General features: G+C 41.8%; 1 protein-coding gene across 1 annotated transcript in view; it reads left to right on the plus strand.

The window, feature by feature from the left end:
- Nucleotides 1–15,506, plus strand: part of iars1 (isoleucyl-tRNA synthetase 1) — a 73,264-nt gene that overhangs the window by 34,394 nt on the left and 23,364 nt on the right. Inside the window, exons 14-22 of the mRNA XM_074643297.1 lie at nt 1,920–2,046; nt 4,292–4,365; nt 6,856–7,050; nt 7,881–7,967; nt 9,201–9,284; nt 11,993–12,137; nt 13,197–13,317; nt 13,467–13,558; nt 15,180–15,257. Of these exons, the coding sequence (XP_074499398.1) occupies nt 1,920–2,046; nt 4,292–4,365; nt 6,856–7,050; nt 7,881–7,967; nt 9,201–9,284; nt 11,993–12,137; nt 13,197–13,317; nt 13,467–13,558; nt 15,180–15,257 (1,003 nt within the window). The remainder of the gene's footprint in view (nt 1–1,919; nt 2,047–4,291; nt 4,366–6,855; nt 7,051–7,880; nt 7,968–9,200; nt 9,285–11,992; nt 12,138–13,196; nt 13,318–13,466; nt 13,559–15,179; nt 15,258–15,506) is intronic.

The raw sequence follows: 15,506 nt of genomic DNA on the forward strand, positions 1-15,506 counted from the left end.
AGCCATGATTGGACGATAACTGTTCAGGAGGAGGGGTTCAGTCAATGGCACGTTGTCTGTCAGTTTCTCTTTCTCTTCCCTCTGTTTTTCTCATTTTCCCATCCTCCTTACCTTTTTTTCCATCATGCACACGCTCAATCGGTCCTGACCACAACCTCTGTCCCTCCGTCTCCCTCTTGTATCCATCCCTAGCGTCTCTGACTTATAATAGAAGCCTGTACATGTTAAATGGCTCTTCTCTGTGTCTCGAGCACAAGACAGCACACTTTAAATTCTACATTTAGCATGAAGAGAGAGTGGGAGAGCGGGGGGTGGAGGAGGGTTGGAGGGGGGCTGGTGAGCAGCAGCGGAAAAAATCATTAAATTGATATATTAGGGGCCTAAATAGAAATGCCTCCTACAAATGGGAATTGATGAACTCGTTGCTTAGCGCGTGGATCCTGACGACGATTTATACCCCCCCTGCTCTGTTCTCCTGAGCAACACGGCCCGGCACAGAAAGAGAGGGGGGGGGTGGAGGGGGGGGCGCAAAAAATGAGAGGAAGAGATTGTGAGATAGTGGATGAAAGCTAGAAATCGGTTGAGGCAAAATAGGAAAAGGGGAGAGCAGAAAAGGGGTACAGAGGAGGAAGATGCCTTGAAGGGAGTCTTAACCTTTGCAGCTTCATAAAGACAGCAGCGCAGTTTATTTTTAGGGCTAAAATGAGGAAGAAGAGGAAAATAAGCCAGAGCAACAGGAATAATAATGGACATGAAAATAATACTTGCTCTTGCTCTGAGAAATTGGATTGCACTTTAAATTAGCAGGGTATCTGTGGGTCTTAAAAAGCATTGCATTTTAAGAAAAAGGCCTTAGATGGTATTAAAAGGTCTTACATATTTTCTCTTGCTTGCCATACGCAGTAACATTGCAAAATGGTTTTGTATCGATTGCTAGCTGTTGGGAAACATTACCCACTTATAAACTATAAGTGGGACTGTGCTGACAGTGGGTTGTGAGCGCAGGAGGTTGTTCAGTTTTTTTTTGTTTCAGCTGTGTAGCAAACACTGTTACTGCCAGCTACAGTAGCTCATCAACTCATAACGAGCAAGTGTGGATGTTGGCAAAACCTTAAATGGAAAAATCATTCTTAATTGGTTAATCCATCTATCTATGCCTATTTATCTGATTATGACGCTTATCCAAGTCCAGGTTGTGTTAATTTCATTAATTATATCATTGTGAATTTTTGTTATATACTGCTGGTAAGCAGGTGTTGAATTGGGATAAGTTATGTGGAAGGGCTCTGTGGTTTTGGTATGGGGGGCTGGGGCGATCCTGCCCCGGGAAATTTTTTTTGATAAACAAGCTCTATTTTTATGCTTTTTAATGCACTTTGGCGCCTTATTTACATTAAAAGTACATGTGTTAATCATTGAAACATTTGAAAAAAAAGGAGGTTTGTTAACGATCCAATGTTACGCTAAATTTTGGCGAGGAAAAACTGTCATGGCTATTTTCAAAGGGGTCCTTTGACCTTTGACCTCAAGATATGTGAATGAAAATTTGTTTCCATGGGTACCCACGAGTCTCCCCTTTACAGACATGCCCACTTTATGATAATCACATAAATTTGGGGCAAAAACCAAATGTGTTTACAAATTACAAATGTGTTATTTTCGCCTATTCTAAAATGGTGTATTTCTGGTGTGTTCTTTATACTATGACAGTTTTCCTAAAATTAGATAATTTTTTTTTTTAAAAACGCAGTAAATTGCCCTGCTTACAGATTTGCAATACATTGAATCGTTTCCCCTGTATCATGATACGTATCGTATCGCCAGATTCTTGCCAATACACAGCCCTACTTGTGGTTGAAATCATGTTTTATATTCTAAATGAATAACTGAAACTCATCATAATCTGTCTGTCTCTCTAGGGTTCCAGATTTTGTGCGTGAGAAGCGTTTCGGGAACTGGCTGAGAGACGCACGAGACTGGGCGATTTCCAGGAACCGTTACTGGGGCACGCCGATCCCCCTCTGGGTCAGCGACGACTTTGAGGAGGTCAGGAAAACAACACAAATACACACTTTTTATGCTTTAATAGAGAACTTGGTGCTTCTAATGTGTCTTTGTGCTCAGCAGAGATCACACGGTTTGTCTGTGTCTCGACCAAATACCAAGACAGTTGCTCTTTTCTCAGGGTTGGCAGCACTCACAAATCAATCCGGGCTGAGCGTGAGAGGGCCTAATTGAAAAGTTGAACCTTCCATAAGTCTCACTTTTATTTACTGTAGGAATGAGAGGGGGGGGGGGGATCTTATGTCTCTCCAAAGGAATATTGGTCGGCTGCGAGGGCACAGAAATCCAACTCTTCTTATAAATTGGCAGAGTAAACATTTTTCTTACTGACCTCTTTTTGACACACACATAATTTAGCATATCTGGACCTTCTTTTTGTGTGTGTGCGTGGAGGCTTGTGTAGGAGAGACTTTCTGGCATGGCAGAGAGCGAGGTGACCACGGTGTCAAACCAGAGAGTGTAGCGTGACTCCGATCTGCAAGTCAGAGTCAGCTCCCCTCAGGCACTATTACAGAGCGCCTTCTGTAAACTCAACACATGAATGATTCATTAATGTAAACAGCAAATAAACACGAACCAAAACGTGTTTGGTGTCTCTTCATGCTGCCGGTTAAGGCGACTTCAAAGGTCCTCAAGACAAACGGCGATCAGGGGGAGGAAAGGGAGGGAAATAAGGGGAGGAGGATGAAAAGCCAGTTAAGAAAATGAGGAAGTGAAATACACAAGAAAGGGGAGAAATGAGAGATGGAAAGGGGGGAGGGGGAATAAATGGAGGAGGAAAAAGAAGCAGACAGCGGAGACGCCAGCCAAACTGTATAAATGTTCGTCTGGTTATGGATGTTCGTTGCCAAAAACCCGGCCGGCTGTGTGAAGTAGACTGAACTGAATAGAGATGTCAGAATTGGGTTGTTTGAGCGTTTGAAAAATGAAGCGTTGGTCCCCTGGCTGAAAGAGGGACAGCCAGCGACCTGCTTGCTGGAAATAGCTTTGTGGCTGTTTCCAGAACATTTGCGCTCTCTGGTGCCTCTTTCACACACCCCTTAGTGGCAAATCACACACCGCGAGTGTGTCTGTCGGTCTGTGTGTGGCAGTATGATTTCTATCTCTCAGTACTGTTTCTTTTTGTTCTCTCTCTCTCTCTCTCTCTCTCTCTCTTTCTCTGTGTTTTCTGGATTCTTTTTTCTTTTACTCTTCTTCTGTATCTGACGGTGGCGTATCAGGCCGTATCTGGGCCATGTTACCTGGTGCCGTGGTAAAACTAGAGCAGAGCCTACAGGTTAACTCTCTGAGGAGATCAGATAACACACTTTACGATAGTTTCTGAGGTAAAGTTACAGGAAGTGTGCTGAAGTAGGCCTACTTTTAATTTGTGTTGTATTGTGATAATTTACACCAGAATTATGAGGTTTAGCACTGATGGTCCTTCACAGGTTTTAAACAATTAACTTCCAATTAGGTCGCAACTGGCTTCAGTTCCTTTTAAAGGAATTGTTTGACATTTTTTGGAAATATACTTTCTTGCCAAAATTTAGATGAAAAAATCAATACTACTCTTACGTGTACAATGAATATGAAACTACCACCTGCAGCCTGTTAGCTTAGCATAAAGACTTCAGAGAGAGAGTGTTCCTATTGGCTGTGCTCCAGCTGATGGGCGGTGCTTGGTATTTCCTCAACTGATCTCAACATGGCTGCCGGGTCACAAACTTTCTCATTTTACAGCTAAACAGTACACTACAAGATGTTTCTGAAAACATTTGAGGTGAGAAATAGTCATTACAGTAACAGAATATTGATTCATATTTGATCAGCGCTGCCTAGTTTAACCGTTTGACCAGAGTTTGTGAGTGATTGACAGCTGCTCAGCGACGGCAAGGCTCCAGCTCGGCTCTGATTGGTTGTTTTCCTCCGGTCTGTGAAATCTTACAGATGCCATTAGGAGCACCGGAGGACACAGAGGCACATCATTTTTTTTCAGATTACCTGTCTCATGCACTACTGTCAGGATATAGTGACCGTTCTATAAATATAACTTTATTTCATATTTGCTCCATTTCTACTCTCTGCTGCTTTAATGGATTTTTCTTTTACATCAACAAATTGATTAATCAATTTATAATTTCATTAATAATCGTTAATTTCCGTCTTCAGGAAATGTGTAACTGTGAATGCTGTTGTGTGACATCGCTCACTCAAGCTGTGCTGTGTGTGTGTGCTTGTTGGTCAGGTGGTGTGTGTCGGGTCCATGGATGAACTGGAGGAACTGACCGGACTCAGAGTAACTGATCTGCATCGGGAGAGGTGAGTCACTGATCGAACACCGAGATTATCCGCCAACCACATGAACATGTACTCAGTGGTGTGTGTCTGCTGTGTGTGTGTGTGTGTGTGTGTGTGTGTGTGGACATGGGTGGACATGTGATGATAAGTTTACGATAGGGTGTCTGTACTTGTATGTGATTGACGGTCTATGAATCTGCCCTCTGCCTCTCTAATGTGACCCGTCTGCCTGAACCAGACGTGTGCTGTGGAACGCAGATCACTTTCCTCTTCCGCTCTTCATCCGCTAATTACCTTTAATCACTTCCATGGTGTTTGCCATCTTTAATTGATGGGAGAGAAAGAGGTCGCCTTCGTCCTGCTCCTGTGTTTGGGTTGTGTGTTTAAAGGGTTCCTGTGCAGGTCTTCAAGATTAAAATAATATCTAATTAAAGAATAACTGATTAGCTCTGTAGCTGTGTCAAATCCGCATTTGAAAAGTGTGCAGTGTGAACTTTACTAAATACAAAAGATATATGGATCTGTAACAACTAAATGGACAGACTGTGACATCACATCATAAAGGTGTGAAGTGGCCAGCTCCCAGAGATAATGGCTCAGCCCGCATTGGGAACATTTTAGAAAAATCTTAATAACACACCACAAAATGATATGTTGTACTCAAAATGTACTCAGCAGTGCACTTCTTTTGTAATATTTCTGCTCAACACTCTCTTCTTCCTCAATAGGCCCAGTAGCAAAGCTCTTAGGAGCAGCAGAGTGCTGTAGCGGAGCTGCTTTAGTGGCCAACAGCATATTACTAAAGGTGTAATCTGCAGTTTATAGGCCTGAGAACGAGGGAGCTGCTGTAATCGATGCTATGTTCACATCCTGCAAAAGCAGTAAATAATATCGCTGATGACTGAGAATCATCTACCAGTCGCCGGATCGGCACTGTTTTTTTTTTTACTAATGATAAACGTAATACTTACTGATAAAACGATGTTCATCACACTGAGTGCCAAATATTTAGGCAGTTAGCGAATAACTACAAGAAGACAGTCGCTGCCTACGTTATAAATATTCATTTGATATACACTCAATCCATTTTGCGGTAGCCCATCTACTGTATGCATCGCTGTCATCTTCATCAGTTTATTGGCCCCAAGCAGTGGAAAATAAATCAGTGACACAGCAATACCAGTTAATGACATATCCATCGATCTTTGAACGCACCTGATGCAACTCAGCAGCTCTTACTGTTGGATCAGGGCTGAGCGTCAGCTGGTTCAGGTGGGCTTGAGCAGAGAAGTGGAAAATGGGCAGGTAGTCTAGGCTATTATGATGATTATTATTATTATTATTAGCAAGCTCTTTTTTAAACAATTAGTGAACTCTTCGTCAGAACACTTTATTTTTGAATAAATATAATTGATGAAACATTATTTAAAAGTTTTCTAAATCTGCTCCTTTGATTTACTGAATATGACTTAATTTTGGAAAACTTTAATGTCCCCAAAGGGGCAGTTTGTGGCACAGCACAGTAAACAATAAACATAATATAAACACGATTAAAACATAGAACAACAGAGACAACAACAAAAGTCCATGATTTATCAGGCCAAACATTTCCGGAAGAAGTAAATGTTCAGATGAAAAATGTGATATGTGTAAATTATTAAATCATTACTTAATATATCAAGTTTAGTCTTAAATCTTTTTGGGTGTTATCTATAGTAATAATAATGGCTGGTGTGATCCCATCACAAGATGGTCTCTAGTCTCTAGCTCGTCTCTGGCCCTATGTGTGCTGCTAGAATGATTGCTTTTTGCAAGTTCCACCAGTTAAACAAACAAAAATGAATATATTATATGAGGGTGGTATACGATCAGGGCGTGGTGGTATTTTGTGTGTGGCGTGGGTGGATGTGGGGTGCTTCATTTATTGTCCTTCTTTTTGGAGCTTTGCCAAACACATGCCTGATATACGATGTCAATGTTTTTTTTTTTTTGTGTTAATTTCCCTTGAACTAAGGGAACTTTCCATACATATGAATTTAATCTAGATTTATTGGGCACTTCATACGGGCTGACACTTTGTAACTTCTACAGCCAAGTTCATCTGTTTTCCTCAGCTTATGTAACTTTACTGTAGAAACAATGATTTTGTTCATGGGCTTAACCCGAGTGTGTCGGTATATGGAGTATATTAATCCATATCCTTGTGTCTGAAGCTTATGACCCAAAGCAATAACTGAGTTTATTCTAGTGGGTGTCAGCACAATGTTAGCAACACTGCTTTTTTCTTAAACCTCGTTCCCAGCGGTGAAAGATTATAAAGTCCTTGTTTTGGACTGCAGCCAGAGAGCCTATAGACCCGTGGATTCACATAGTGTACAAACGTTCCCCATGGCAATAATAAAACCTAAAATAAAACTGGACTGGTCAAGTTGTTATTGCTGCCATTTGTCTTAACAATTGTACTACCTTTCTCTTTCTTTCCCTCCTCCTGTCAACACTTTCTCTTCCCAGCATTGACAGTCTGACAATCCCGTCGCGGTGTGGAAAGGGCGTGCTACGGAGGATCACCGAGGTGTTTGACTGCTGGTTTGAGAGCGGCAGCATGCCTTACGCCCAGGCCCACTACCCCTTTGAAAACAGGAAGGAGTTTGAGGACACTTTCCCAGCAGACTTCATCGCTGAAGGCATTGACCAGACGAGGGGATGGTAGGCTGTGGCTGAATGGATGGATGGATGGAAAGAGGTTGACAGATGAGGGATAGTGACATTGAGAGCCTCCCTGCTGAGTTCATTGAGGGAAGTGACGAGAGCATGAATGGATGGACACGGATAAAATCAGTCAGATGAGTGTGTTCCTAAAACACTTAATCATTTTTAGTTTTGAATTGAATGGATAAGTATCAAATGATGGCAAATGGCTAAATAAGAATGGAGGGATTAGATTAGTAAATGAGTTTTTCCTTAATCCTACCTCATAGATGGAATAAATTAGGGCTGCAACGATTATTTTCATTATCTATTAATCTGTTGATTATTTTCTCAATTAATTGATTAGTTGTTTGGTCTATAAAATGTCAATCAGTGTTTCCCAAAGCCCAAGATGATGTCCTCAAATGTCTTGTTTTGTCCACAACTCAAATATATTCAGTTAACTGTCATAGAGGAGTAAAGAAACCAGAAAATATTCACATTTATAGTACTCACTGGAGCACCCAATGTCTATTAAACCCCGGCTGCTTGGGTAAATTGCTAATAATTATAGTGTCCAGTGATTTCAGGAAATTATATGAAGTGTCTTGAGTGAAACTGTATATGTGATCTGTCTTCATTAGGAACAAATGTGCAGTAAGTAGCTGGAATCAAAGAATTTTGACTTTTTTTCTTAAAAAATTACATAAAATGACATGAATTACATTACATAAATGGAATAGTTGACAACTAATGGATTAAATGTTGCAGCTCTGGAGTGAGTTGTAATGTTTCCGTCCTGCTTGTTACCCTGACCTTGTGTATTATCTTTTTCTATCCTGCTGCAGGTTCTACACCCTGTTGGTGCTTTCCACAGCGCTGTTTGGCAAACCGCCCTTCAAGAATGTCATTGTCAATGGATTGGTACTCGCTAGGTGAGTCCATTGACTTATTAACAAGCCCCTCTTCCTCATCTTTCTTTAATTTGCAAATTAATTTTTGTATAAGATTAAAAGCCATTCTTCACCAGTGCGACGCGGGAATATGACCGCTATGCACACTAGTTCTAGTGCGAGTTATACGCTTTGCCATGTTCCATTTTCGTCAATGAGTTTCCTCCTAAATAGTGCCCGTGTCCACTCCACACATCAAAAACCTATCCAGACAGAGAATGTCTAAGGAGCTAACGTTAACTACACAATACATAAGTTAATCAGACCCCAAATGTGATGCTAATGCTAGCTGTTGTAGCTAACCAACATATAACATTAGCAAGTGCGTATCAGCTACATTCTCATCTTCATGGTATCCCAGCTGCTGGGCGATCTCAAGCCATATCTTGTCCTTTATTTGGTTGTTGAGGTGGTAGTGTTTGTCTGCATTAATGGTTGTTGAGGGCCATTCTTATTACGAATCACCAATAGCCCGAAAAATGTCCCATATATACTGTATGTCCCAATAGTTTTATCCCACACGAATGTTCCGAGGGGTGTGACTTTGCACGCATTCATAAGAACCCACAAAATAAGTTTTTATAAATTTCTGTGCAAACTTTGTGGATGAAAATGGGTGCTCGGTGTGAAACGGCTTCAAGGCTGGGCTATGTTTTTCTTATTGTCCACAAATGCTTTGGAAAGATCAAACCCAACAATGTCTCTTGATACTTTTCCAATTTCCCAATCGGGCTTTGGCTACACAGGCAATACTCAATAGCAGGATCCATTTTTGGTTCTCGTCCAAATCAGATTTGTTGACCGTGAGGAAATTGACCGCCTTATCCTTTCAGTCGATTTTAAAGCACATTTCTAAGCTATTTTCTGCGGACATAAGTTTTTCTTGTTTGCCCTCGTCTTTACTACCAATTTTATGTTCCTTTTCTTCTACCTTCTTCAACTTCCCATCCATCTCCTATTGTTTTTCTGCTGTTTCTCATGATCAGTGTGGTACTGTATGTGTGCTGTAACATTTAGCCCTCGGAGCTGCTCTACAATAGGGCTACTTGTCCTCAGCCGCGGGGTCTAAATGCAGCGCTGTGCTAACAGGCCAGCTGACCTGGAAGGACTTGACTAATTTGAATACCAAGTGCATGGTTTTCTAACATGTACTTTTGTGCATGCATGCGTGTGTATGTATGTGCATTAATGCCTTTGCTTGTCTCGATCCCGCAGCGATGGACAGAAGATGAGCAAGCGCAAGAAGAACTACCCAGATCCAGGTCTAGTAGTGCAGCAATATGGAGCCGATGCCCTCAGGTCAGCTCTGTGCTTGAATGTGAATGTGTGTGTGTGTGTGTGTTTCTAAAGCATGAATGCCTGTGTGCCGGTGGCACGGTTCTGTGTGTTAACCTACCTTATGTTATTAGCAGGCATGGTTTTCAAAGGTTGAAATCGCTATCCACGCGTAACTAGGCTCGTCCTTCTTCCTCCAAACAGTATAGACACTCTCACGCATACTGTACATACACATTCATACACACGTTGTTTCTTCTCATACATTCGCTCCTTCGCCCTGAGCAGTGAGAGTGCCATGGCCATATGGCCTAATGAATAAAGCACTATGCAGTTGCGCCATATGCTCACATACAGCATATACTGATGAAGAGTGAGCTGCCGAGAGAAAGAGATAAAGGCCACAGTCTGTTTCTCTTTAAGGCGTCCATTTACAATATGTCTCTATTGTGCCTTAAAACTTTACTCACAGTGTAGCTGTTATGGTGCAGTGAGCTCCAGAAGTATTTTGACTGCCAATACTCTTATTCATTAGATAGAAACTGAACCAGCGAGAGAGTGAAGTGTATAGACTGTGAAGGGTTTTTTGTTAAAGCATTTTCAGTGACAACCGTCTGTCTTCATTTTGAGGTATTTAACCAACTGATGGCTCCGTCTATTCTGCTATTTTATTTCAAATGTATCTTCAATAGTTGCTGCTATTAAAATCGCTCGCGGCCTATTGCATGAAGTTGCATCATGTTAGCTTCCTTCCAGAATCATCAACACCTTTTCTAACTGCTGTAACCCAATGTGCTGATGCCTGCCACAGACTATTATATCCATATGGATTACTCAGATTTTCATGTCATTGTCATGTCAACAGTGTCTTTATTTGGCTTTAATGAAGAGAAGAGATTAATTTGTGCTGAGATGTTGTTGGTAGAATTTTGGTTTTGGCCCAAAATTGTGTGCAGAAGATATTCAAGGTGGACATTTAGACTAATTGGTAAAGCTAATCCAATCCAGTTATGTTTGACAGCTGAATAGCGTTGCATTAAGAAAATGCAGATGCCTCGCTGCTTTCCTTTTAATGGTGTCCGATAGGGTTGGGTACCAACGTCGGTACTTTTAAAGGGCACCGACCAAATTAGGTTGGTACTACCGACTGCCCATTCACGTTCAATCAATCGGTGCCAAGTTTTGGTACCTGAGAGCGCATCTGGGAGAGAGAGAATGAGCCGCAGTGGAGAGAGCGAGTCAAAGTGACTAGTGAGCCGGTACCGTGCCAAATTCCAGGTACCGGTATCGGTTCAAATGTGAATGGTACCCAACCCTAGTGTCCGATAAGTGTTTTTACAATGGCTGTATAAAGAGTAGTGTTTGCATCAGACTGTTGTGGCAAGAAGTTTTGCACTCAGTTTTAAACGCTTCTACGCATCTGCATGAGTAACAAACTGAAGTTCAAATGCCGGTTTCAACCAACAGCGGCACTTTAGAGGCATGTTGTTTCTTTTAAATGTCGGACAAACGACAAAGTCACCTTTTTTAAGCCCACAGCAACTCTTCTTGCTTCGTTCCCTGTCCAGATACAGTTTCTATTAATGATGTGCTTCACTCGCTTAAAACGCTGTGTTTGGTTTGCTCACTTGCAACGATGTGTGTTGCTTCCGGTTTTTGCCAGAGCTCAAGAGGACATTATTGACAGCTGGCATACCAGACTTAAATTCTTTTTACAATTTAAAAAGGAATGCTATTGTATCAGGCTTTATATAGCAGATATTGAAACCTACCCTGACTGACCCAGATACTGCATAGTCGCTTCTATCACTATTAGAGAAATCAAGATATTTGTTATATTGCGAAAGTTTGTACAGTATGTAGACCACTGCTTTCCATATACAATCCTTGGCTTAATCCCACCACTGGAAACATGCACAGACTGATGAGATGTCATTCAGATCATAACTGTGATTTATCTTGCATATTCTGTGTGTAGATATAAAAGCTGTCAGTCTTGCTGTTGACTTAGCAGTTTGTAAACTGCCAAAGAGTACCACGGCATTTGACACATTTATTTTCTCTTTAAGTTATATGTTGTTTTCTCTTCGGAATGAGTGATTTATGTTTAAATTGGCGGTCTAGGTACAAACTTTGTTTTCCCACAACACTCTTGTTATGGTTCCCCGTACCTTCCTGTATAGTAGCATTTAAAGTAACTGTGACGAATGTGTAACTGGGGCAACGCTGCTCAGTTTGAGAATTTATTCTGACTACCACTTTGTTTCTACATCTCTCTGTCCTCAAACACACACACACACACACACACACACACACACACACACACACACACACACACACACACACACACACACTTCATTTGTGTAGGTCCACTCACACAAACAGCCTCACTCACTCATACACACGTATGCACATTAGTTATTACCTATGCACACACTGTTAGAGGTATGCAAACCCGTCGGGACCCAACGGGGTTGGATCGGGCTCGGGCTCATTTAACGTCTCTCCTTTCATTGTGCCATATACGCCTCTGTGACGCAGCGTGTGTGTGTGTGTGTGTTTGCGCACGTCAGAGAGAGCTTAGAGTCATTTCTGTCGGTCTCAGGCGGGTCGGGCTTGATTTTTTTTTTATTATTATTTTGGGCCCGTGCAGGGCTCTCCACACTGTGTTCGCACTCACTCATTATCAATCCTGCCACACTTACCAATTCCTTCACTGTCTCTCCTTGTAGACTGTACCTCATCAACTCTCCCGTAGTGAGAGCAGAGAACCTGCGTTTCAAAGAGGAGGGTGTGCGAGACGTGTTGAAGGATGTCTTCCTGCCGTGGTACAATGCCTATCGCTTCCTGGTGCAGAACGTACAAAGGTTACAGAAGGTAATGGACAGAAGAAAAAGCTCATTCCTTCTACAACTAATACTGTGTTCCTTTAACTCTTCCTGGTCTAAAAAGCACAGAACTACAGTAGTTTTTTTTTACTATTATTAACCAGTTAATTATTAGCTAATCATCGGTACAAAAAGGAAATTGCTTACCATTAAATAATGTCATAATAGCTGCAGTAATACCTTCCCTTAACATCAACATGGTTAACTGTTGCCTGGGTATTTGGATCCAGATTGGAAAAAAAATCAGAAGCAGTAAACGTGTGTCGCTTTAGATTCTCCACCAAGGCTCTTCACTCAGTGTATATGACCACTTTTAGACCTGCCAAACTGCGGGAAAGTAACAAAGTAAATTTAAGTATATTAATGTTGCCACCTACAGACAAAGAAAGTAACGTCTGTTGCAGTTAGAGCTACATGCACCACCTGCGGGAAATCAGTGTTAAGCGTGATTTATGCTCGCTGTTCACATTCAACATTTTCTAACTACGCGGCTGGGCGGCGAATATCGAGAATTTTGAGGAGCTTTGAGAATGTCGGTGGCGAGGAGAAAACCCGCACGGATTATAAAAGATCCAAACGTTTCCTCGCCACGATTCAACATCAGCTCATGTCCGTGCGGCCGTCCTTGAGGAAAGCATAACCGAAACTGTACTCATCTGTAGTTCAAATTCAACTTATGGCTGTAAAATGCCAAATGTCGGCGAGAACAGCAACTTATCCAGTTTGAGTTCAACCGCGGACCTTTGTGGCATGTCATCCCTCTCCCTGTCATCTGTAATAAATAAATAAAACATTTAAAATACTTCAGTCTTAACATCAAGCTATGTCAGGTACTTGACCATCAGACAAGGGAGCCTATATGTCACCTATTTAATAACAATATCAATAACTTTTTTCCAGTGAACAATAGATATGTGAGAGTTCAATAACAAAATATGTCACATTCAATTCAATGCTTCACATCAATTATATAGGTTGATGCTCAAAACTTGTGATGCTACCTTTAACTGTTTTTTTGTGTGTGTGTGCTGGTGTATTTATGTGTTAGGAGGATGAGATTCAGTTCCTGTACAATGAAAACACGACGAAGCAGAGCGACAACATCATGGACAAATGGATTCAGTCCTTCACACAGTCCCTCATCCAGTTCTTCAAGGCTGAGATGGAAGGTGAGACACAAACACACACCCACACATACAGGTGTAGAAAATAACTACTTCATATCTTAAAATCCATTCTGTCAGGCAACCTGTTCATGTTGTTTACATATTCAGTGAAAATAAGACAAGACAAAGTAGACAGTAGTTTCTTGTTGCAGTTTACCACCTGTACACCGTCGTGCCTCGCCTGGTCAAGTTTGTGGACATGCTCACCAACTGGTATGTGAGGACCAACAGACGCCGTCTGAAGGTGAGATAACAATTCTGAATCAGCGCTTGTTTAGAGTTAAAGGTACAGTGTTCTAGTGATGTGGTTGCAGATTGCAACCAACTGAGTTCCCCTCCGCTCAGTCCTCCCTTTCCAAGACTGAGGTAACGTGAGCCGCCGAGTGCAAAACCGTGGTAACACCGTTCGCCTCTCTCAATGGCCATCTTTACCATAGTAACACTACTTTAGGAGCAACAGAAGTCAGATGGCAGCTCGCAGGACCACAGTTTTGCACTCTGCGGCTCACGTTATCGCATTTCACAAGCGTGTCGGAGAACTACAGTGGCCTTGAGGAAGGAGGGGCTGCTTTGACTCAGCCAGCAGCTGAGTTGACAAGAATTTTAAGATATGTGGTAAATAAGCTGAACAGTTAGACAACATACAGGCATCTTTTGTTTTAGCTCGTATAGCCGATCGTTAACGTTGCACCTATACATTATGATAATAATAACACGGGCTTCGTAGTCTGCACCAACACTGCCTCCAACCTTGTCAACAACAGTGAATCACTGCTTCCGTTCCAGCCTTCACAATACAAATCCCCCAGTCAGACATATACACTGGAACACAGCTTAGTAGAGGGAACTGAAGTCATTCAGAGTCTTCACCAAGAGGCAACAAAAACACTTGTTTGTATCTATTCGCTATTAGCCGAGCTAGCTCTCTGTGCTTGTGTAAACATAGCGGCAGTGGATGAGAGACTGCGGACAGAGCAGATTGAGATATCGCTTTACTACGTGTTTACATCATGTGTTAGCTTGTTGAACAGGTGTATCGATAAAGTCTTGGCTTTACACTTGCAAAGTTTTATTGCATTTACTTACAGTAACGAGCGTAGTTGTCCTCAACTCGACTTCATCACCTCACTGTCTCCACCGCGGCCTCTCTGATCAGCTGTTCACTGACTATACTGCGTCTGTGTGTGTCTGTTGAACTCCTCCAGAGCCCCGTCACAGAGCAGGGAGATGCTGCAGCCTGATAATAAATACTAACGCTACAGTCTTTAGCCCCGCTGGACCCGCTCCCTATGTAGATATGAAGGGCTCATTCTAAGCTAACGAAAACAATTCTTAGTTTCAGCTGATTATACACTAATGAAAACATCGTTATGAGTATTATATTCCATTTCTGCTAATAGATCCCCTGAAATGTTACACACTGCTCCTTTAAGTTTGTTATTATGTAAGGCAGATGCAAGGTGCAGCTAATGACTAAAGCCTAAGGAGTCCCAGGAGGGACAATCACTAGCAGTAGTAGGATCTGATGAGTCAAAGTATAATTATACATTATACATGCAAGAGTATAAATACAGATGATGTTACTCTTTGCGGTTTATGTCGTGCATCTTTCTTTTGTTGTTGTTGTTGTTTTGTTTGCACATAAATTATTCATACGGTTAATGGAAACAGTGATTTAAGCCACCACTAAGTCTTGTCATCATAGCCTCCATCTGCGGACATTTTATAGCAATCAGCTTGTGGTCCTTCCAGCCAACATTTGGTTGAAGTGAATTGGGGATACATGCGCTGATGTTTGCGAGGGCACTTTTATCTTTTCACTGTTCCAAGGGGACTGTATTGATGTGTGTGTATGAACTTTGTAGGGGGAGAGTGGCACTGAGGACTGCCTGTGGGCGCTGGAAACCCTCTTCAGTGTGCTGTTCTCCATGTGCAGGCTGATGGTGAGTCATACTGTTTCTGTGTGTGTGTGTTTGTGTGAGTGCGAGTGTGAGTGAGTGTGCATGAAAAAAAAACATTGTATTGTATGGGGGAAATTTCTTGTGGTGAGGTTTTTGCTTTTGTGTATGCAGGACACAAAGAAATAATGCTGGTATGGAAGAGGTGTGCGTGTATGTGCTCGCATGGCTATGAATTATGCATGAGCAGTAGGAGTTTTTATTTATAACACATTGAAGATGTTTGCATGTGAG

Source organism: Sebastes fasciatus, chromosome 1 (assembly GCF_043250625.1).
Source record: "Sebastes fasciatus isolate fSebFas1 chromosome 1, fSebFas1.pri, whole genome shotgun sequence".
In the NCBI taxonomy this organism is placed as follows: Eukaryota; Metazoa; Chordata; class Actinopteri; order Perciformes; family Sebastidae; genus Sebastes; species Sebastes fasciatus.